Source organism: Pezoporus flaviventris, unplaced genomic scaffold, assembly GCF_033815535.1.
Source record: "Pezoporus flaviventris isolate CSIRO_AGI_PZ_B2104156 unplaced genomic scaffold, CSIRO_AGI_Pfla_v1 ptg000031l, whole genome shotgun sequence".
In the NCBI taxonomy this organism is placed as follows: domain Eukaryota; kingdom Metazoa; phylum Chordata; class Aves; order Psittaciformes; family Psittacidae; genus Pezoporus; species Pezoporus flaviventris.
In genome coordinates, this window is record NW_026892579.1 from 6,582,105 (window position 1) to 6,604,397 (window position 22,293).

Here is a 22,293-nt window from a genome sequence, read left to right on the forward strand (position 1 = left end):
AGACCATCTGTGTAGCGTGGGCCAAGATTACTACATTTACTTCCCTTATTCAACAGAGCTACTCTGTTGGGGTTCATATACAAACTGTAATCAACACTACGTGACTCAATTTTTAAGTTATCTGTATATTTCTCATTGAAAATATGCAGCATTATTTCTCTGTGCCTTGCATGTCAATCATGAAGAGCTCTAACTACAAAATTTATTATATTGCCTATCCTGGATTAGTGACTTGACTGTGCGATGTTCTCATCCAACCCACACTACCAGGAGGAAAAATGAGTCTAAAGGGGATAACAGAATCTATGCGCAGATGCCTGTTCACATTTTAAATCCAAACTGGATTTTTTTTTTTAGGACAGAACTCTTCCCAGAGAGGTATTATAAAGTGGTAATTACAAATGCTGTTCTGCATCGTAATACAGCCCTCTGTTTCTACATTAATTACAGAATATTAAAGCAATGCCATACATTAGCTCTATAATGCTATTATCACCCTGGCACAGAAGAATCTTAAAGAACTTCATGACAACAAAAAAGATATAATACTAATTAATACCATGGCAACATAGTAAATAAATTGCAAGCTAGCAAATCAGACAGAGATGACAATATAGGTAATGGTAAAAGAAATTACAATGTGGCTAGGATTCATCTACTCTTTTACTTAAAAGATGCAGATGTCAAAAAATGCAAGCTTGGGCCTCTACTATGTAGTATGAGGAGTTTTACATAAATGTAAGTAACTCCCCATACTTATCTTAATGGCCCTCTAAGACACAAGCTGTAGGCCAGATATTTTAAAAGACCCATAGAAGATTCAGCAGAGCTGCAGTTAGTAGTAAATTGGAAAGATTCTGCCACCAAACTGATTATTTTTGTCTTCATGAGCTCTAATTTTTTTTGTTAATCTGCTTTTTCCAGAGTCTCTGCTAACACCCAGCCTGACTACACGCAACTCCTTCATTGGCTGTATTCGTAACTTCATGATTGATGAAAAACCAGTGAGTTTCAGTAAAGCAGCTTTGGTTAGTGGCGCTGTAAGCATCAATACCTGTCCAGCAGCCTGACAGTGCACTGCAGCAATCCTGTAAAGTTTCTTAGACCACAGAAAGGAAAATAGAAAAAAAAAAGAAAAATAAACTATGTTCATCAAGAGAAGAATGAAAATATCAAGAATCCATCTACAGAAACCAGTATGTTTAAGGGTCACTTCTAATGTTTATGTGCAAACAAAAATCACTGAATAAAGGGCTGTTGCTTCTGCACTTCTCTTACTATACCACAAGAGTGAGCTTTACCATTTCTTATAGCGTATGTATGGCCAGTCTGTTACATGAAAATGTGGGATTATAAAAGAAATTAAAATTATATTAAATATGTTACTTTCAAGATAGATTCTCTACATTATTTCATTCTATGCCTTAGGTCACCTTTTGTTTTGCAGAAAAAGATCTGCTAATGCACATTAAAGAATAAAGCTAGATAATAGACTTAAGATCACAAATAACTGTGTTCAAAGATTTATTTCTTTTTTTTTAATTTTCCATTCAACTCATTTATATATTCCTCAACTACAATGGGAGGCAGACAGCATACCAGTTACATAACCTTACAAACAATGAAAATAAAATTTCATTCTGCTTTTAGACTTCATGGATACATTCTAGCACAATGTGAAGATTGAGTGCATTGAGTGCAGACAGAAACTTTATATAACTGATTATTTACCTAGGTAATTTTAGAGCAATACTTGCCTTACATAGGAAGGGAGAGACAAAATTCATAATGTCAAGATTTTACTCCAAATTTTTAAATGCACTTACATATTAGCACAGCATTAAATCTACAATCTCATTGTGATCACATTTAAACTAATGTAACACAAGTAGTTCTTCAGTTTACAGCAGTAATCCTCAAACTAGGAACATATTTCTATGGATTGTATCCCAGAAGATACACTGCTGCAGAAAAACTGGGGGTGAAACAGGGAGACGTAAACAGAAGGCACAGGGCTGCAACTTTAAGCCATGTTAAAACCATAAAAGGTAAACAGAAGTAAATCCTAGGCTTTAACTCACAGTAGGCTTGAACATCAAACAGACACAGGTTACTTGCAAAATTTAGTCTCTTCAGTGATAACCTACATCAAAGCCATTTAGGTTTCATTTCTTTAAAAAATAAACTACTGTTGACAGAAAGTTTTACGATTGCTGGGCAAGTTATTGTTGGAACCAACTCACAGCATGACTAGTGGCAAAGCAGTAAAGTATAAAAGGTAAAAATAAAGGACAACACCCTACAGACTAAAAATTAATTGGAGCTCATCTGGAAAACACAAAAGTGACAATTGGAATCCAAAGATCTTGACTCTATGGGCAGCTGGAGGAATCACCAGAGTAAGACACACCTGTCTACACTAATCAGTAGCATCCCTACTATTCTCTCAGTACGAAAAGGGTTTTGACAGACAAAAATGGTCTTGGCTTACTCCAGACAAAGAACTTCAAGCTCTGGACACACTGACACAGGAACTTTCCAGCAGCTCGGACCCTGTCACTACCTTTCCACTTGTCTCTAGAGTCCAGTGTTGGGTGGTAAGTAGAAAAGAGAAGATAGCATGGCTCCAGCAGCCACTGCCTTTTCTTCCATCAGCCTTTTCACATCTGCCCATGCTTTCAGCCCCATGTCTGTTCTAACTGCCTTTTCCTGGACACATCTCCATTCTGCTCTCTGCAGCTCTCAGGCAATACGCTCCCAGGCCTGATTCCCTTCCCAACCCCGTAGGGAGGCCCCCTACTTCTGAGAGTGGTATACAGGCCCCTCTTTTCGTCAATCCATAGCCCACTGTTCACACTTTAGAAGAAAGCAGTAAGAGCATCCCTCTGCAGTGTCTCTGAGCCAAGCACATCATGGGTTCCCCAAATCCAGTTGCCTTGAAATGCCATATTTGTCTCAGATACCAAAACCATTATGCCTGATCAGCTCTTTCCTACTCCCAACTACTGCCCAGACTCTGAACAGGAAACATTTGGGGCTTTTGGTTTGGGAATTTTTTTATTATTGGGGTGGAGGGGGAATGTCCTCAGATCAGTGAGCTGGGTTTCCAGTGAGTATGAGAGACCATGCATGGTGTCAGGGCTGCACAGCTGGGAGCAGGGGTAAAAAAGGAAGTCTCTCTCCTGCCAGTGGTGTTGAGTTGTTAAGATTGGCCCAGTCAATCTCATGACACCATAACCTGGGCTAAGCTTCCTCAGGCCTCAGAGAGAAAAGAACAGCAGATTCCCTGCATAGACAGGCTCATTATAAGCATTACTGAAATTCCTTTCAAGGTTGCCTGCAGCTGCTAAGCAGAGACTGCCAGGAATAGCATATGCTTGTGCCCCTTAAGAGCATCACAGTTTAGTGAATGCTGGTATTAGGTGGAGCATTGTATGTTAACTGGCACACACACACTCTGAATGCTTTTCTGTCTTCCGCCTACTTCAAACTAAAGCATATTTTCTGATACCCACATCCAAGCTCTGTGAATAAACAGTGGGGTTTTTAGCCATATTTGCTGCAATGAGATTTGGTTTTGTTCAGTGGATTTACATTTAAGAATTACTCTTCTGATTAATCAGTCCTTTGCATATTTTATACATGGAAAACTAAATATACAGTAAAAGAGTATGTGCATAAAAACCACACTAAAATACATAAACTGCTATAATTCAATTCACTTCTCTTTACTATATCACTAGCTAATCAACCACAGCAGTATTTGTGGAGATCACTTCCTTTCTAGGCCTTAGAGATGCAGGGTTTCCCTCTGCAGAAGAGGATTTCCAAAGAAAAATATTAGAAACCAGAGCATACTTGCAGACCCAGGAGACAGCAGAGAATAAAGCAAATTTCCCTTCCCCCAACATCCACACAGACCTTGAAATTACCATTCCATATGCACTAAAAAAAGTCCGCATGCGACATTACATTACACACACCTCTGCATTCATCTCAAAGCCCCTGGTGTTTAAGAGAAGGCAACTGCCTAAGCAGAAATCTTCCCAGAATTCAATTTCTATTCTGTATCTAGCTTAAAAATTATAGCTCCAAAGTACAAACCCCCTCATCTACATAAATTTGGGAAAAACCTTCTAGTTCTGAGGTACGCTGTCAGTAATATTCATATTGAAAAATGCAAACAGACAGTCTATCTTAATTCTGCAGAAAGCCTGCAAAAAAACCTGAGCACTGACCCTAAGGAAATTATAACTTTTCTCTGCCACCTTTAAGGTTTTAGTAAATGTTGCTATAGCCATTATCTAAATCAGGGCTACAACTACACTATTGTATCATGGAATAGTCTGAAATTTGACATTTGCATGGCTATATAAGAAAGAATCCAGTTTCCAGTTTAAATACTCAGCAAACTGCTTCAAAATAGAGCATCTAATTAGTATCTCTGGCCTCTCTACCTCTTGTTTCTGAAGATCTGTAGAAATGTCCTAGATTAAAGGTTATCAACCTTTCCTTCTCCTCATAGTCCAAGAGTATGGACAACAGCCTTAAAAGGAAAACATAAGATGAAGGGTCACAGGCCTCATAGTAACTCCCCAAAACCAATCATCCTAAGAAAAAAAAAAAAATAGACCAAAACCCAAACAAAAACCCCACCTTCATAAGGAACCCTTCATAAGGGACTGCAGCAACAGGACAGGGGTAATGGGTTTAAACTTAAACAGGGGAAGCTCAGGTTAGATATAAGGAAGAAGTTCTTTACTGTGAGGGTGGTGACACACTGGAATAGGTTGCCTAAAGAAGTGGTAAATGCTCCACCCCTGCCAGTGTTCAAGACCAGGTTGCACAGAGCCTTGGGTGTCATGGTCTAATGGGAGGCATCCCTGCCCACAGCAAGGGGGGTGGAACTAGATGATATTAAGGTCCTTTCCAAACCTAACCATTCTATAAATTAACTAAACTCTGATACAAATCAGGGAATCTCATTAGTTCAAATTTCAGTGTATTCTCCCTACAGCAGCATGTGGCCTAAATAGTCAAATGACTGCCATTAAAGAGCTGCTGAAAGCATAGAATATATATTTAACTTGTAATGGCTTGTTATGGTTGGGATTTAAGGGTTATTCACACATTCACAATGGTCAATGTCAACTTATTTCCTTTCAATAACTTAGTTATTCCTACAGTTCATGTTCCAAAGCTGTGGAACGCTACTACTGTATGCATCAACATCAAAAAAGCTACTGAGAAAGTAAGGTTAAGAAGCACACATTAGCATATGACTACAGATTAAATTATTAACATAGACAAAAAGCCTCTGAGGGGACCTAACTAAAAACATGCATTTGTACTATGATAGATGAAGTACAGCTTCATCTGCAATGAAATAGAAAGTCAGTGTGTGATTATTTGTTTCACATAGTTGGTCTGCCTATTTTATTAAACCTCTGAGCACACACATCAACCCAAACTGGTTATTACATATCCACCTCCTTTGGAAACTAAAAATATTCCCACATGAATATGAATCTCAATTGCATCTCTGATTCATAGCATTTCCAAGCTCAGTGAGAATAATCACTTTACATTTGCCATCACAGACCTCTTAATAGCACACTGGAAGTCAAAGCACTGAGTTCCTTGCTGCAATCTCATGTTCAATGGAGCAAATCCCATTACACTGAATCTTAATGGGACACCGAGCAGAGAAACTACAGTTAAATGAAAGAACAAGCAGAAAGTATAGCTAACTACACAAGAAAAAAAAAGTTAGATATGGTAATATTAAGAGATTTCTGTAGCTTTTAAATTAAGCTTTAGAATGCTTACAAGCAATGATGTACCACTTTTAGCCTAAGTAAGGCTAAAAAGGCAAGTGAAGGCAAGACTTAAAGGACGTGACAATAAGCAAGGAGTATAGAAAAGTTTCACATCTCACAGCTAGAACAGACCATAGCCCACAGGTTTAGACCAGTTCAGGTAAACACAGAGAACAAAATTAAGCTACGTTACATCTAGTCTGTCCAGAGAGAAATGAGAAATTACTCCCGCTTTCCTGATTAATATCCATGTAGTTTTATACTAGTGATTAGTTTATAAAAGAAGTGTCTGAGGCAGTATAACTCTATTCATGCTGAACTTTCCACCTACTGCTTACACTGAAGCCATTGGTCTTTGGCAGCTTCAGACATGAAGCTTGAGTAAGCTTGAGTCATTCATTACTTTTTCTGAGGAACAATATAGATTTCCAGTAGACAGATTCTTCTCTTCCAACTGAGTTTTTAAAAGAATAGTCTTGATTTGAATTTCTTATAATACATAATTATACTGTACAATATCGTATTTGCTGCAATACATACTTAAGCTTTCCAGGAAAGTTTTTTTTTTTAATAGTCATTGTTACTTTATTTTCCTCAGAACTTCAACTGATCTCTACAGGATCCTTGGTCACGACCAAGAGTAAGTGCCATGGCTTTCTCCAGAGCAAATAAAGGATTAAGATACCTGAAATTCAGTGTATCTGTTAAGAATTTCATTTAGCAAATTTTGTTTGCACACCAGCACTAGAAATAATGTATTTGAAAAAGGCATATTTTGTTGGATAGTTTTAGCCATAAAGCCTAATGAAGTGCGTTGCATGGAAGTAATCTTGATGTCCCACAGGAAGCAGAAATGTCATCTGTGCCACAAGAGCTTTCTGCAAGCCACTGCTCTGTGCATCACATGCTCTTTACTGGTTTAGTAGTGAAATTGGCAGTGCTAGGTTAGCAGTTGGTCTTCAGGATCTTAAAGGTCTTTTCCAACCTGAACGATTCTATGATTTTGCAGCTATGTTGTAGATAGTTTTACCATACTAAGACAATAGCATCTCTACACTTCTTGTCACTCGTTTTTAGTCGCAAAGTTGCTATGTTCAACATACAGGCAAAAAGCACTGCTTAATTGCGCTGTGGAAAATTATTTGCACAAGAACTACAAAACTGAGCTTAAAGAAAAACATAATTTGCAAGCCTGGTGGGAAGATACATCATTACTGCATTTCCACATGACCATTTTTTCCCTTGCATTTTTAGCACGCATTTTCATGTCACTTGGCACGTCTCACACCATCGCTCAGAAGAACTTATTTGGGGAATATAAAACCTACCTTATCACACATCCTTAGCCACAAAAAGCAACGAACTGTATTGCATGGCAGTATTTCTATTATCGCAGGGGAAGACTTCATTTTAGCTCTTTGCTGTGTCTCCTGTATTTGGCCGTTATATTGACGACCGTAGAGAGACTTTCTCTCAAGGACACACAGAGTTCCTGAGTACCTCACCAGGCCCACTATTCCGTACCGCCCAACAGACGACAGACACGTTACTACACCCTCAGCTTCTCTTAGTGCACACTTATCCTCACACCAAACTCTGCATCTTACAGAGGCAGTCATGACCATCAGAACCAACACCCACACGCCGCTCCATCGGACTAGCTGCCCCAGGTAAGCCCACACACCCGCCACGCCCCACGCGAGACACAGCCCCACACACCCCCTTACTCCCTAACGGAACGTTCCATTCGCGACAGGTAGGCTGAAGTAGCAGATGGGACATTCTACCGCAGAACGAATGCGGGCAACAGTGATGAGACCCCGCAGTTGGAAAAACCCGCCCGCCGCAACGTCCCGCCCTCCGCCGCGGCCATTAAGGGGGCGCGGCTTCCGGGCGCCGAGTTCGAACGGGCACGCGAAGGCAGCCTGCTCCGTCATGACCCAGTCGGTGGTGGTGCAGGGTAAGGGGTCACGGCACCCGGAGCCCATGGTCTCCTTTCCCCATCCCCTGCCTGACCCGCGTCTTTCCCCTTTGCAGTGGGCCAGTGCGGGAACCAGGTGGGCTGCCGCTTCTGGGACCTGGCGCTGCGGGAGCACGCTAACGTTAACAAGGTAACGGCGCCGCTGCCCCGCGCTTCCGGCCGGCGCTGGGCTGAGGGAAGCGGCGCGTTGGCCGGGGTGAGCCGCCTGCCCTGGTTTCTGCGGGCAAGCTACGGTACCCCTTACTTCGTCCTGGGCCCTTCGCTGTGGCTGTAGAGCGCTGTGTTTATTTGAAGGCCGCTTCATTGCGGGCAAAACTATCCCCAGGTTCTTAAGCCTTTTAACTAATTATCTCTTAATTCAGATCAGCTTCTCTAGCCTTACCCCCTTGAAAAGCCCATGACGGGATTTGAAGCAGTTAATGAAAACGGAGGCTTGTTTAATGGAAGTCTTTTGCCACTTGGCAGTAAAACAAAAATGCAGCTCACCAAAGCCCAACTTTGTTTTTTTTATGTTAATGTAACCTATGCAGTGACTTGCTGTACAGTTGTGCTGACCACAATAGCATCGTAAGGATGGCCCAGGATTGTTGTGAGTACCCCAAACACAAATGCGCTCTTCTTGTTATGACTATAAACATACTGCTTCCTGATAAACACCGTATTTTAGCCGGTAACAGTGAGCAGTCCTTTTCAATACCTTCAGTTGAAGCAGCTGCAAAAAGCAATGGGTGAAGTTTATATGCATAGGCAGACTATCTTGGTTTTACTGTTGCAGGGAACAGTGACTTCCAAATTCTGCCTCATCACATCTTTAGAAGTACGGTAACCAGTCTGTAAAATAATAGTGCTTAAACTTGCCAGGTCTCTTTAGTTTTATGGTGGGGTGAGTAATTTCCATACCACCACTTAGCAGGGAGTTTAGGAATCACTGATACAGTGTGATATGCTTTCCACAGGACTTCATGGACATCGATGGTATGGACATGGAGCCCATGATGAACTGAGTCTGCTAAACAGCAGCTATGCAAATTAATTGTATTGGGATTGTCAGTAAAATCCTAAATTTTTGAAATTAAGGAAGAGTAGTAGTTTTCGCTGGTGCTGAAAAATTAGTTTCCTAGTTACATCTTCTTGAGAGTTTTAATATCAAGCTCATGCTTCAATGAAATGTTCTTTTTAGAGCTGACTAGAGCTAGTTGAATTCAGTATAGATGTTGTCTGTTTTGAGTGGGGAGGTTTTACAGGTGACCTTCAGAGTTCCCTTCCAAATTAAGTTATTCTGTGAAAAAGCACTGAGAATTTCTGATGCATTGTCTTGTGTTGTTTCCTTTTAGAAAGGAATTTATGATGAAGCATTAAGCAGTTTCTTTAGGAATGTAGATACAAGGTAAGTCATCAAGAAGCTCACGAGTTTAATACAGAAAATCAATAATTCTGTATCTTCTTTTAACCTAAGCTACAGTTTTGTTTCAAGTCATATTTCGTTCTAGAAGAGGATTTAACTTTTTTGTATTCTCCTCAAAACACTATCTTTACCTTTCCATTTTAACTGTATTTACTTCAGAAAGGTGTTGAAAGGGTTTGTCTTCCTTTCTTGCTGTCCCAAAAGTGGACAGTCAAGATGTGATAGCTTTTGCCATTACAAATCAAGATCACACTGCAAGCCCTCTGAATACCAGCTTAGCGTAATTTCTTGAAGAGCTGCAGGAGTAATTGTACGTAAGGCAGTCATAAAAGGTCATGTCATTTTTCAGACCTCTTTTGTCTGACTAGTTTGTTACACAAGGAGTGGTGGCTATGATGTTTTATTTTTTTTTAAGGTTAACCAATATGTACTGTAAGAGCATTCAGTCATCTCTTATCTGACCAGTTATAAAAATCTATGCAGTTTGCAAGAATGAAACAGTTGTGCACTTGGATATTGTTGTTTCGTTTTATTTAATTAAAAAGCATGTGACCAGCCTCTGTTTTCTTCTATCATGTGGCAAAGTTGAAGTACAACATGCAAGTGTAACTAAAGTGGCATTGTAATACTGTTTTGTATCAAATTTTACCTCTGAAAGAACATGCAAGTGCATTGGAGTTTATAGTTGCCATTCCTTGTGGGCATTTCTTAGAGGATTTTTTTTTTTTAAGTCCATGAAAATTTGGTTGTAAACAACATCTGTGTATGTGCCAGATGAAACCACCAAGTTTACAGTTGAAAGGTTGGCTGCAATAGAATCATCCATTTTCTGTCTGTAAAATGGAAAGACTTGTAAAATTGGCAAACTTCAGTTTTCTATGCTATGGCCATACCGCTGTTTAAAATAATTAATCCAGGCAGGTTATCCTGTCAGAAACAGCTATGAGCAAAACTGGCAGAACCAGGCAGACTTTTTTCTGTTATGGTTACAGTTAACCTGTGTAACATTAGAAATATGCTTATGTATGTGTATGGTTTTATATGCAGAAATATATGTAAAGTTGAGCTTAAGGAATTCTAGAGGGCACAGGGATTACTTTCAGCAACTGAATCAAAATGATTCAGAATGACTGAAAGTATGGGCTAGACCACAAAAACAGTAGTAAGAGAAAGCAGTGTTGAATTGAGCTGTTTGGTTTTGGTTTTGTTTTTTTTTCTTTGAATTTTGTTAGTGCCTGAGGAGAAATAGAATTTCCTTGGCTGGATTTACTGGTGCTAGTGGATTCATATGGGGAGTAGTGTAGGCTAATTGAATCACATGAGTACTGGAACTGTTGTGAGCTGCTCAGCTAATGAGAGATACCTGGATTGCTTCTTTGAGTGAGAAGGTGGAAGATCCTTGAGGAACCCAGTGCAGCCCCATAATCTTTAGTTCTGATGGGACTGAGCGTGGTCAGAACGTTTGGCTTTGTTGTGAATTTTAGCTTACGATTTTGGAATATTATTGTGGTTGAATGTAAAATACAGTAAATGAAGAATGAATGAAGAATAAATTTTGGCTTCATCAGCCACCAAATATGGTAAATAAATGAGGGGGAAATTAGATCCATTTTCTAGTATCCCTGCCTTTTTTTTCCCCTGTGTTAAATATAGTTTGGCCAGACGGAAGTACCTCATCCTTTGAGTGCAGAAGCACCAGCATTCATTGTGGAAAAATGTGATTGTACACAGTGCATAGTCCCCTGGGCTGGCTCACTACAACTCATCCTGGAAAAAAAAGGAAAATTAAGCTGTGTCAACCCAGCATGATTTCTGAACTGGTAAATCTTAATGGCAAAGTCAGTCAAACACACAGTTCCATGCTAGTGCAGTTATACAGCCTTCACAGCTTGAGCAGTAAGTAGTGCAGTGCTGCACTGCCCCCATTGAAAAGCCAGTGGTGCTACTTGGTATGCTGTGTTCCATTAGATGACGCAGATATACATACTACATTCAAGAGGAAAAATAATCCTTTCAAGTTTTGGCAATGCTTGTAGAATTGCCACAGAGCAGAGGCTGAATCTGAGGGTAAATTTTCCATGCTTTCAGCTTCCTGAAGTACTGCTTAGGGTATTTCTCATAGAGATCATGTCCTGTCATTGCACAGGAATTACTAAGTCTTTCTTGGCATCATTTTTGGGGTGTTTTTGTTTACATTGTGGCAGTCTTCTGAATGCAAAAGATTAAGGAGAAAATTTTATTCTAATATACATATTGGCTTATTTTCTATTATGATTCTAAGCTTGCTGTTTTGTTTGGCTTTATTTTTTTTCCAGAAGTGGTGGTGATGGTCCCGATATTTACAAAGGAAAAATCTGCTCTTTAAAAGCACGAGTAAGGCAATCCATAAAAGTCACTCTTTTTACACTGTATATTTGCTTCCAGCTATGTAGAAATTTTCATAATTGCATATGGTTTTTAATACTACTTTGAATAGTAACATTTATAATAGTATCTTTTATGGTACAGTGGAGTAATGTAGTTTGCTGCTAGTCTTGATGAGTAAAATCGTAATTTCAATAAAATGATTGTAGATATTACCAGCAAAGTTTTTATTTTCCTTTTCTAAGGAGTGGGTTTCTCTGAGCCACTTTAAGTGTCTGAGAAGCAAGAAAACCTGAAACAGAAAAATGCTTTCTTTATTGGGGCAAAGCGTTATGAAATTTTAACAAAATTGCATTACCCAAAATGTCCTCTTGAATGATTTCTAGCAAAACAGCCAGGGTGAATCTAGCTTGTCTCCTAGTTAACAACTAAAAAAAAATGTTTCTCTTGAGCAGACTAGAAACAGCATGCCTTTTATATTGTAAATAATTTTATATTTCTTTGTGTGATTATTTCAAAGGGTGGTTTGCTTACTTACAATTTTAATTCTTCCCTTTCTCAAAGGCACTGTTAATTGACATGGAGGAGGGCGTGGTAAATGAAATTCTGCAGGGACCATTGAGGGACGTGTTTGACAGCAAACAGCTTATCACAGATGTTTCTGGGTCAGGAAACAACTGGTGAGAACCTTTTCAGACACATTTCTTAGCAACTAATTAGATGGCATTTGAAAAGGGAAAGGATAACAGTATCTTTTTGGTTTGTTCTGCACCTGGGGAGCTGTAGCATATTACCAGTAAACTTTGGAGTCACTGTTGCCTGGAGGAGGGCTTTGAAAACCCTTTTACAGAAGGATAATTATGCTGATAGATCATTTTATCTATTTTTTTCTCTTTTTTTTTGATTTTTCTTTTTCAAGAGAACATGCTTTTTATTTTTATTTCTTTGGTGTTCAGCTACTTTCATTGCTTAGTTGAAACCATAATCTAGTTTCACACTGTACAACTAGTATGGAAATGAGATATATGAACAAATATGCTTCTGATTTCTAAGCACCAGAGAGTCTGGCTTTGTGCATATAAATTGCATTACCAAAAAGAGAAATTCAAGAAAAGATTGATTAAGATAATGAATTCCAAATTTTCCCTGAGACCTTGATGTGCTTCTAATAATATTCGGTGCACTAAAGACTGGAAAGCAAATCATCAGCAAATGTACCAAGAGAGAGTGCAATACAGAGAATAAAGCATCCTGTAACTTCACCACCTGGTAGGCAAGTGTGTTGAAAATGAGCTGTTAAGGAGGGGATTTTATTGCTGGTAGCAACTGACTCAGTGCTCAAAGGGAAGTCACTATACACATTACATAGGGATATCCTTATTGTTAAGCAGTGTATAATATAACTTATTATAATTTCCTCATCCAATGTGTGAGTTTATTTCCTTAACAGTACAAAATAATACTGCAGACTCCACAGCTGTGAATTTACTGCTGCTTGCATCCTCAAAATTAAACCCATATCCTGACTCCTGTATTTACATGATTTAGCCACATCTGAGCAACTTGCATAAATTAAGTGTTGCACCCAGCTCTGGACTCTCAACTCTAAAATGACAAATAGGAGGAATTAAAAATTGAAAGATTTATTGAGGGATTTATTTTTTTTTAAAGTACTTTTTATGTCCTCAGGGCTGTAGGTCATAAGCTGTATGGCTGTCAGTATCGGGAAAACATTGTGGAAAAGCTGAGGAAAGCTGCAGAACACTGCGAATGTCTGCAGTGTTTTTTTATAATTCATTCAATGGGAGGTGGTAAGTAATTTTATTTATCATTAATGTAATTACACCAGCCACAGATGGAAAAAGAAAAATCTGGCTCCTGAAAAGATCAGTGTAGTAGTCTGTCATTCAGAATGCAGAAGAAAAAATTAGCACTGTCCAATTAAGTAGACCTGTAATTATTACTTGGTTTGTTAGAGCACTGAGGACCCAAATCATGAGTTAAGGTAAGTCCTACACAGAACAAAAATACAACTGAAATTTTAAACACAAGGAAATGAGTGGATCAAGACGGGTACCAAACAAGGAAATACTGAGGTATTACTGGTCAGAGGAAGGGACAGTAACCTTGGAACACTGACATCGTTGTTGTAATGAAGATGTTTTTAATGGTGGGAGTTTTCTAAAATGCTTTGAAGGAGTCTTCTAATGTTGTTTAATATTAGAAAAACTTCACTTTTCTGAGGAAAAAAAAAAACCTCTTGGAAAAAAACCCTCTTGAAACCAGTCCAGCTAGTTTGTTAATAAATCAGAAGGGAGGAATCCCTTGTAGTGACAATTTTGTCATTAATGTATTGCCACTAAGCCTTCCTGCCCCAGAAACATAGGGGGAGCCTGTATTATAACTGGTTATGATGTGGAAAAAAGAACAGAAAATTGCTTTAAATATGAAGCAAGCGCCTTTTTTGTGGCCATTTGCTTAATTTGAGAGACCCTGCAGATCTTATTTCTGTTATTGCAGAAACTTGCTGTCTTGTTCATTGATGAAATTGTCTGCTGCTGAGAATGTTAGCTGTCCAAGACAGAAAAGCTAAAGTTCAGTTCTCCGATTTAAACTCGGTGCTATGTGCTACTGAGGAAAAAAGGTGTGCTGAGGTAAAGAGGTGGTTCTGTTTTGATTGGAGAGCGAGAAAACTTTTTATAAAGAAATCCCAAAAGGAAAGTAAATAATTGTTTGGGGCAGTTCAAGGTTTTTAATGTTTTATTTCAAAATTCAAATTAAAGATTTTAAAATAAGAAATCAAAATACTAGTAGGTCAGAAAAACTGTTGCTTACACAGAGCCTTCTGGTTTGCAGAAATCCGAGATTGTATACTTCATCCTTCGGGTATACTGTAGGAAATACTTTTATCATTTAATTACTTTCCTGTCTGAGAAAAACTTTTGTTTGAGCCTCCACTGTCAGCCAAATGCTTCAGAAAATATTCATTAATATGCATTACTGAAAGTTGTAAAAGTTTCCAACATAAGTCTTAAGGTGACATGGGGAACCTTTTATCTTCTCTTGTTCTGTCTTCATTCATAATTAGGGACAGGATCTGGTCTTGGAACTTTTGTACTAAAGTTGCTTGAGGATGAATTCCCAGAAGTATATAGATTTGTTACTTCAGTTTATCCCTCTGGTGAGGATGACGTTATTACTTCTCCATATAACAGTGTTCTGGCTATGAAGGAGCTTAATGAACATGCAGACTGTGTGCTACCAATAGAGAATAAAGTAAGATAATATTCTATTTCTATCGATATCTTTTTTTATTAGACTTCATGTAGGAAGTGTTTCTTCCTTCTGTGTATGAATTTGAGTACCATGTCTTAAAAAGCATAACTTCATTTTTTTAAGTAGTAATTGAAACCCTAACTCGTTCACAGGATTTTGAAATTAACAATTGTTATCACTAAAAAATTGCTCTTCACCTTCAAAATAGAGTGAATTTTCTCATGTCTATTTCAAGGTAAGCAGTGAAAAGCCTCTATTTGCAGAGGTGGAGAGTCTTACAATCTTTTAGCAATCAATTTTTTGCATAGTATTAGTGGAGTCCTGCAAGGTAAATAATTCATCACTCCAAATTCCAGCAGGCTTTACTGACTAGTGATGTGAGCATCATAGGCATACCTGAATAAACAAACCACTAGACTCATTTGTATCTAACTTCAGTGGCTCTCTTGTTTGCTTGTGGAAAAGGCAAAAGAAAGGGAAATATATTTAGGGAATATATTTCTGCTTTCACAAGAATTATGAAAACTTAAAATGTAATCTTAGAAGATGAGGATTTTGAGTGGTTGAATAAAAAACTTCTGAGTCAAGCTGTATAGATGTTTGACTCGGGAACAAACTTTTAGAAACACATCAATCAGTTGGAATTGGTCAAAAGTTGAACTTACATGTACCAAAGGTATAATCTTTGAACTGACAGAACTGTGTCTTAGCTTTCTCTTTAAAACTAATTGAAATTAAAAATTGGAGTACTGAATTTGAAAGCTTTGTGCTGAAGACTTCTTGTGTGCTTTTTTCTTTTCTCTCGAAGTCTCTGTTTGATATAGTTAATAAAATTAATCAGATGGCAAATTCTGGGAAGCTGGGGTCAACTGTGAAGCAAAACAGCTTGGTAACATCAAGTGCAGGGAGTGCAAAAACTGTACAAGAAAAGCCATTTGATGCAATGAATAACATTCTAGCCAACTTGCTGCTGAACTTAACAAGGTAAAGTTACAGCTTATTCCTCTGTAAAAGTATTATTTCTGGAGGCCGTGTGTGCTGCAAATCAACTCAAAGAATACTAATTGTTTTCCATTTGCTATATCTTTTCTTTTTAAGAATTACTAAATGTTTAAGTATTTGAAAGTAATCGCATTGCAGTGGTGTTGCCCTACCTGTGGTAGTCTTAGAACTGAAGTAAAGAAGGTTTATATGCAGAAGGATACTGTCTTCCATTAATACTTAACAGAGCCTAGGGAGATTTGGCTTTCTAGGCCAGTTATTTTATAAATACTGTCAGATCACTGTTGCTCCTACACTGCCTATTGCTGCAAGAAACTCCTGGTGAAATGCACTACTAAAACTGGTGTTGGGCCGCTATGGCCACATACTGAAAAACAATGCTAAAAACTGCAATCAGGAAACAAGGTCTCAATCTTGATGATTTATTGTTCTGTAATGAAATGTGTAAATAAGACATAGCACTGTTACTGCCAAATGTGAAAGCTTAGTACATGAAGGGTTTCTTGAATGCTGTGTTGTTCAGCTGTTGTATAGAACAGTTGAAAACATAGAAGTAATGAATGCTCACATTCTAAAAGTAATTCCCTTAGTTTGCAACAGTTTCATAAGAGTCTGTTAATTTTTCAGCTCTGCTAGGTTTGAAGGTTCCCTTAACATGGATCTTAATGAAATCAGCATGAATTTGGTTCCATTTCCTCGACTTCATTACTTGGTTTCAAGTTTGACTCCTCTGTATACGTTGGCTGATGTTAATGTACCTTCTAGAAGGTAAGAAAAAAAAATCTATAGTGAAACTAAGGAAGGTTAGAACTTCTAACAGTTTTAAATCTACCGCATTTTCAAATCAGTCCTGCTAATTTTAGGAACATCCTTTGTCCCTTTTCTCTGTAATGGTTGAGCCAGTAAACCTGAAATCTACTTTTGTTATCTCTGCTGGGAAATGTTTCTGTTGGAAAATGTGTTAATCAAAAGACTTTGTGATATGGGTTCTAAGTAACAGTCTGCACCTGACTCACAAAATCCTGTGAAGACAAATAAGCAATTAAACTAAACTACTTGGGAAGTAATGGCACCCTACTTCAGTCTGGAGATACAGTGAGGCCATTTAACAGCTCATTGTAACACTAACCTGACAATTGTCGCATTTTGTGATTTTATTTATGCCATGTCATGGCAGAAAAATAACCAGTTAAAATAGATTTTATTTGGTTTAGTGAATTAAGTTCAGTCAGCAAAAGGTCCAAATAGTGACAGGCAGCTGGGGTAAGTGGTAGAAGTATGCAAAGTGAAGAAGAGGGCAGGACCACTCCTTTTCTGTGATAACAGGTTGTGACAATCAATTTGGTCTCTTGAAACCATACCCTGAGGAGGTAATGCAGTGCTGCAGGGAAGGTAGCAGACTACGGGGAGGTCCTCAGTCAATCACGTGTTAGGGTGAGGTGGAAAGAGGAATATTTTTGTCTCTAGTTATTTTTAATAGGAAGGTTCTGGCAGGGGTCATTGGAAAGAAATAGAGGTAATGGATGCAGAGAATTTGGAACAAATGGAAAGGGTAACTTGGATATTAATTAAAATGAATGCAGTTGTCGAATTCATTGATCCTTTTAAATAATGATGTATAGCAGTTCTGACAGGGTCAGCAGCACTTTGGTGTTTCTTGTGAGATCCTTCGCAAGCAGTGAGATTGTCTACTTAAATTTTCATGTAACCCGAGCCTGAAGTAGTTACGTCCCTTTACATATTTTTTAATACTTTGTAACCATTGACCCAAAATTGCCATAATAAAGATCTCTTAGTCTGTCCACTTCTCTGGCTTTTTGACTTTGGACTGAACGGTGGCTTGTAACATGAGGGAGAAGAGGGGGGAAGATGGATCTGGTGTGTTTTTAAAAATTATATTGCCAACTTATGTGCATAAAAGGGTTTGAATCTTTTTCCTGTCATTCATGGTCCCAGGTTAAATGTATTTTTATCTCTAGAATTTTATGAACTTTTAAACCCTGAAGGGGGGGCATTCTGAAGAACTCTTGTACCCAGCTTTAGTAAGAGTACATAACTGTTTTCTTTTCACCTAGGTTGGACCAGATGTTTTCAGATGCTTTCAGCAGAGATCATCAACTAATTCAAGCAGATCCAAAGCACAGCCTCTACCTTGCCTGTGCACTTCTTGTTCGAGGAAATGTGCAGGTTTCAGACCTTCGCAGAAATATTGAAAGGTTTGTAGTACCACAGAAAGTAGTCATGGGGTTTGGTTTTGAAGCTGTTGTCAGTTGTCAAGAACATTCTCAATTTTCATTTTAAGAATTTCAGTACTGTTGTGGTTTAAGCCCAGTCAGCATCTCGGCCATGCAGCCCTTGCTCACTCCCCCACCTTCCTTCCCCCGCTCCCGGAGGGATGGGGAGGAGAATCGAAAGAATGTAACTCCCACAGGTTGAGATAAGAACAGCTCAGTAACTAAGGTATAACACAAATCACTGCTGCTACCAATGATAATAATGATAAGGGAAATAACAAGGGAAGACAATACAACCACTCGCCACCTGCCAACTGATACCCAGCCTGACCCAAGCAGTGACCTAGCCCTTCCGGGTAACTACCCCCAGTTCATATAGTGGACATGACGTGGTGTGGTATGGAATACGTCTTTGGCTAATTTGGGTAAGGTGTCCTGTCTCTGCTTCCACCTGGCAGAGCATGAGACTCACAAAGTCCTTGGTAAGAGTAAACATTACTGAGCAACAGCTAAAAACATCAGTGTTATCAGCACTGTTCCCAGGTTGAAAGTCAAAAACACAGCACTGCACCAGCTACTAAGAAGGAGGAAGATAACTGCTACTGCTGAACCCAGGACAAATACCAAATTAGTTTACTCAAAAATAGCTTTCATCTTTTCAGAAGGGAAGAAACTGTAATTAATTTACATAATGAGTTAGAGTAAGTGACAGTGTTCTTGGGTTTACAAATAAAGGGAGCTGACTAGACGTTCCTGTGCTTTTCCTTTCTCAAAAATGCAAAAGAAAGCAAAGCCCAACCTTCCAGAGGTCTTCTGCAAGTAAAATATTTGAAGAGTAAGTTCCGTAGTAGAAGTTTGCTTTTACTGAACGGAAGGCTCCTCTGTGTCATTGATACTTGCATCATCAGGAATCATTCCTGTGTTAACTCTGTTGTTAGCACTCTGCTTCTACCTTTTACACTATTGATCTACATAGTTATAAAAGGAAAGGCAGGGGGAAGCTTTGCATACAGAATGGAGTTTACAGGCAAACAGGTACATGGGGAAAATTTCTGAGAATATAAAGCATTTTACTTATTCCTAAACTACACGTGGACTGATTGTCCCCACACAATATTAATCTCCCCCTCTTGTAAGTCTCAGATTGCTTGCAGTCCCTTTTATAGAAATAGGTGTTTGTAACTTTATTTTTCAAATCCTGATATGTTAAATTAACAAAACTGGTGTTTGTAATTTAAATTTAAAATGGACACTGTTTTAGTCTGAAGTCTAAAACATTGTGTTCAAAATGATAGTTAAAACTGGCTTGGTTAGTTCTGAAAGTTTAAGTGTTAACCTTTTCAGACTGTTAGCAAAGGAAACTTGTTTGTGCCCTTTACAGTCCTTCGTTATCTACATTTTTGTATTGCAGGTTGAAGCCTTCCCTGCACTTTGTCTCCTGGAATCAAGAGGGCTGGAAAACTGGTTTGTGTTCAGTACCTCCTGTGGGCCATTCCCATTCTCTTCTAGCTTTAGCAAACAACACCTGTGTAAAACCAACTTTCATTGAACTCAAAGACAGATTTATGAAGCTCTACAAGAAAAAGGTACAACTCATCATTATAACATCTGTAGCCACTAATCATGAGCATCTTGCTTTATTGAAGCAAATCTTAGTATCGCAAAGGAACTGCTTTAAGCCCAAGATTTTTGTTTTGTTACCTCTCAAGGAATCATTCCAATGGCTGCTGCTCAAAAAGTGTAACCTCCTTATTGATCTCTACCTACCAGGCTATATACTTATTTTCTTCAGCAGCGAGTCAGTATCTGACAGATCTGCCTACCAGCTTGTGGTGGATTGACTTTGGCTGGCTGCAGGTGCCTACCAAGCTGTTCTCTTCAGCAGGACAGGGGTAGAAAGTATGGATGAAAAGCTTATGAGTCAAGATAAGGATAGGGAGATCACTCACCAGTTTGTCATGGGCAAAACAGATCTGTCTTTGGGAATATTAATTTACTGCCAATTAATAACAGACTAGGATAGTAAGAAATAAAACTGAGAACATCTTCACCCCACTCCATGCCCTTCTTTCCCAGCCTCAGTTTCACTCTTGCTCCTTCCTCCCTGATCTTGGTGTCTGCAGGCCTGTTTCTCACATTTTTCTAACTCCCCTCTCTCACAGCTGTTGTGCAGCATTTTTTACCCTCCTTAAATAAGTTATCACAGAGGCAGTATCAGCATTGCTGCTGGGTTCAGCTTTGGTCAGTGGCACATCCATGCTGGAGCCAACTGGATCTGGCTCTGTCTCGCATGGGGGCAGATCCTGGTTATTTTCTCACAAAAGCCACCCCTGCAGCCGTGCACTCCCCCTCACTACTAAAACCTGGCCACATAAAACCAATACACAGTTTGGTCAGGCGAACCCAAAAACACAATATGAAAAGATGGACATATAAAAAATCAGTAATGTCGACTGTGATTTCATAGGGGATTATTACTAAAGTTGCTAAGTATTTAAACAAGGAATGTCAGAAGTCTTTAAATCTATGTCCTACAGTCTTTGCATGCTCCTCTTCAGTGTGGGCTAAATGATATTTATTGAGCCAAAAGGGTTGGGTGCCAAGAAAAAGGAAAACGCTGATTTTTTTTTTTTATTATTATTTATTTATTCTCATAGGCTCACCTTCACCATTATCTGCATGTAGATGGGATGGAACAAAACTGTTTTTCTGAAGCTATATCATCTTTGTCTGATCTAATAGAAGAGTACAATGAACTGGATGCCACAAAGGGTGGGCCTAGAACAGATCCATCAAGACTGAAGATAGTTGTTTGAAGAAGGAAGGACTGATTTAAAGAAAAAAGCAATCCCCCAAGCATCTGACCTTTGAAGCATGGAATTGAATTGAAACATGTCGAGCTATTGTAATTCCAAAGTGAGACTGGAACAATGGCTTCCTTGGCTCTGAGAGGCATCATAGTAAGTGACAGGCCCAGACTGTAAGAAAGATTTGAAGGCATCTAATTATGGTAAACATATCAGTAAGAGCCATCTTCCTAACTGTGAATTGACATACCATATGCTGTAAAGGGGAGAAGGAGAGGTTATAGCAGCCAAAAATGTCCTTTTATCAGATTTTCATCTTACAGTAAACTAAAGGCAGGTCTTGCTTCAAGGAAGGATCACTGTTGTTTTATAGCAAGCAACTACGAAGAGAAGCCTGCATCATCTCTTCAAAGGTGAAAGCAAGTCTGTAATGAAACTGGCTTCTTAAACTTTGCAGGATAGTCATAATTTCAGAATGCTCTATGTTCATAGTTGTAACATTTTTGCTTCCATGTTGCACTTAGTTGTATTAGAGCATTCTGAGTTGATATCAACATCTGCAATATCAAATTTTGACAAAGTTTTTGTTTCAAGTATTATACTTGGAGTATTAATTAACATCAATGATTCATATTAATGAATGCTGAGTTGCACTTGATAATGATATACCTCTGACTGAAACATGCACTTATAATGAAGTTATAATGACTGTTTGGAGAACAAAATTTATATGCTTAAAATAATGCAAGTAAAATAGATGGTTTAATAGTTATAATTACCAGGGTAAGTAGATTTTTATATTGCAGTAAGAAATTTTACAAAATAGGATATACAGCTGTTTCCAGTTGCTTGCCAGCCTTGGCTGTTTTAGAACATCAAGACTAGTAAACTCTTACAAGTCAGACTGGATCAATACAATGATTTCTTAAAGCTTGAAGTCCTTCTAGCAGAGTTGGAGGAGGTGTATAAATAAGCACAATTTTCAATGCGTAAGTCCAGAAGTATTCAATAAAACATTGTGATAACATTTGTTGAGAGCATTTTCGTTTAAGAAAACAGCCTAAAAGTAGTCATTTCCTTGAAATGTTGTATCTGTTATCTGCAGATGCCCGCTTACTTGTTCTTTACCAGTGTGTTGTTTAAATTCAGAGCACTAGAGAATGTTTTGTGCAGCAGATAAATCTGTCTGAGCCTAAAATGACTTCCCCTGTTTGAGACAGCATTGATGTATTTTAGTATTGCAGATACACAGTAGAAAATGTTAATTTGAGAATCGGGAATGATAGATGAAGTATTACAGAGTGGTGGGTTTTTTTCTAATAGGTCAGAGCATCTATGAATTTGCATGTATTTGTCTTTGTGGGCAACAACTTCTTATGGTGGGGTATGAAGCTGTCTTGCTGTG

The 22,293-nt window shown here is 38.5% G+C and overlaps 2 protein-coding genes across 5 annotated transcripts in view; both read left to right on the forward strand.

The window, feature by feature from the left end:
* The window catches only part of LAMA4 (laminin subunit alpha 4), a 102,584-nt gene extending 101,074 nt beyond the window's left edge, over positions 1 to 1,510 (forward strand). Inside the window, exon 38 of the mRNA XM_061460095.1 lies at positions 925 to 1,510. Within this exon, the coding sequence (XP_061316079.1) occupies positions 925 to 1,070 (146 nt within the window). The 3' untranslated portion in view covers positions 1,071 to 1,510. The remainder of the gene's footprint in view (positions 1 to 924) is intronic.
* A 6,056-nt stretch (positions 1,511 to 7,566) lies between these two features.
* Positions 7,567 to 21,915, forward strand: TUBE1 (tubulin epsilon 1). 4 transcript variants are annotated; one of them, XM_061460097.1, is made up of 12 exons: positions 7,567 to 7,779; positions 7,857 to 7,930; positions 9,135 to 9,187; positions 11,524 to 11,578; positions 12,134 to 12,249; positions 13,259 to 13,380; positions 14,658 to 14,845; positions 15,654 to 15,829; positions 16,475 to 16,615; positions 17,923 to 18,063; positions 19,493 to 19,667; positions 20,739 to 21,915. In XM_061460097.1, the coding sequence occupies exons 1-12, from the start codon at positions 7,593 to 7,595 to the stop codon at positions 20,895 to 20,897; spliced, it is 1,587 nt and encodes a 528-aa protein (XP_061316081.1). In that variant the 5' UTR covers positions 7,567 to 7,592; the 3' UTR covers positions 20,898 to 21,915. The 4 variants fall into 4 exon arrangements, with proteins under 4 accessions (XP_061316081.1, XP_061316080.1, XP_061316083.1 ...); XM_061460096.1 differs by having other exon boundaries at positions 7,568 to 7,779; positions 11,521 to 11,578; XM_061460099.1 differs by lacking the exons at positions 11,524 to 11,578; positions 12,134 to 12,249 and having other exon boundaries at positions 7,568 to 7,779.
* The last annotated feature ends 378 nt before the right edge of the window (positions 21,916 to 22,293 follow it).

Bases quoted from the DNA above. Each gene is read 5' to 3' on its own strand.
- TUBE1 (XM_061460096.1), top strand. From the start codon at position 7,593: ATGGGACATTCTACCGCAGAACGAATGCGGGCAACAGTGATGAGACCC. The intron at 11,579-12,133 runs GTAAGGCAATCC...CCTTTCTCAAAG, and splicing joins TCTGCTCTTTAAAAGCACGA to GCACTGTTAATTGACATGGA. The intron at 18,064-19,492 runs GTTTGTAGTACC...TTTGTATTGCAG, and splicing joins CTTCGCAGAAATATTGAAAG to GTTGAAGCCTTCCCTGCACT.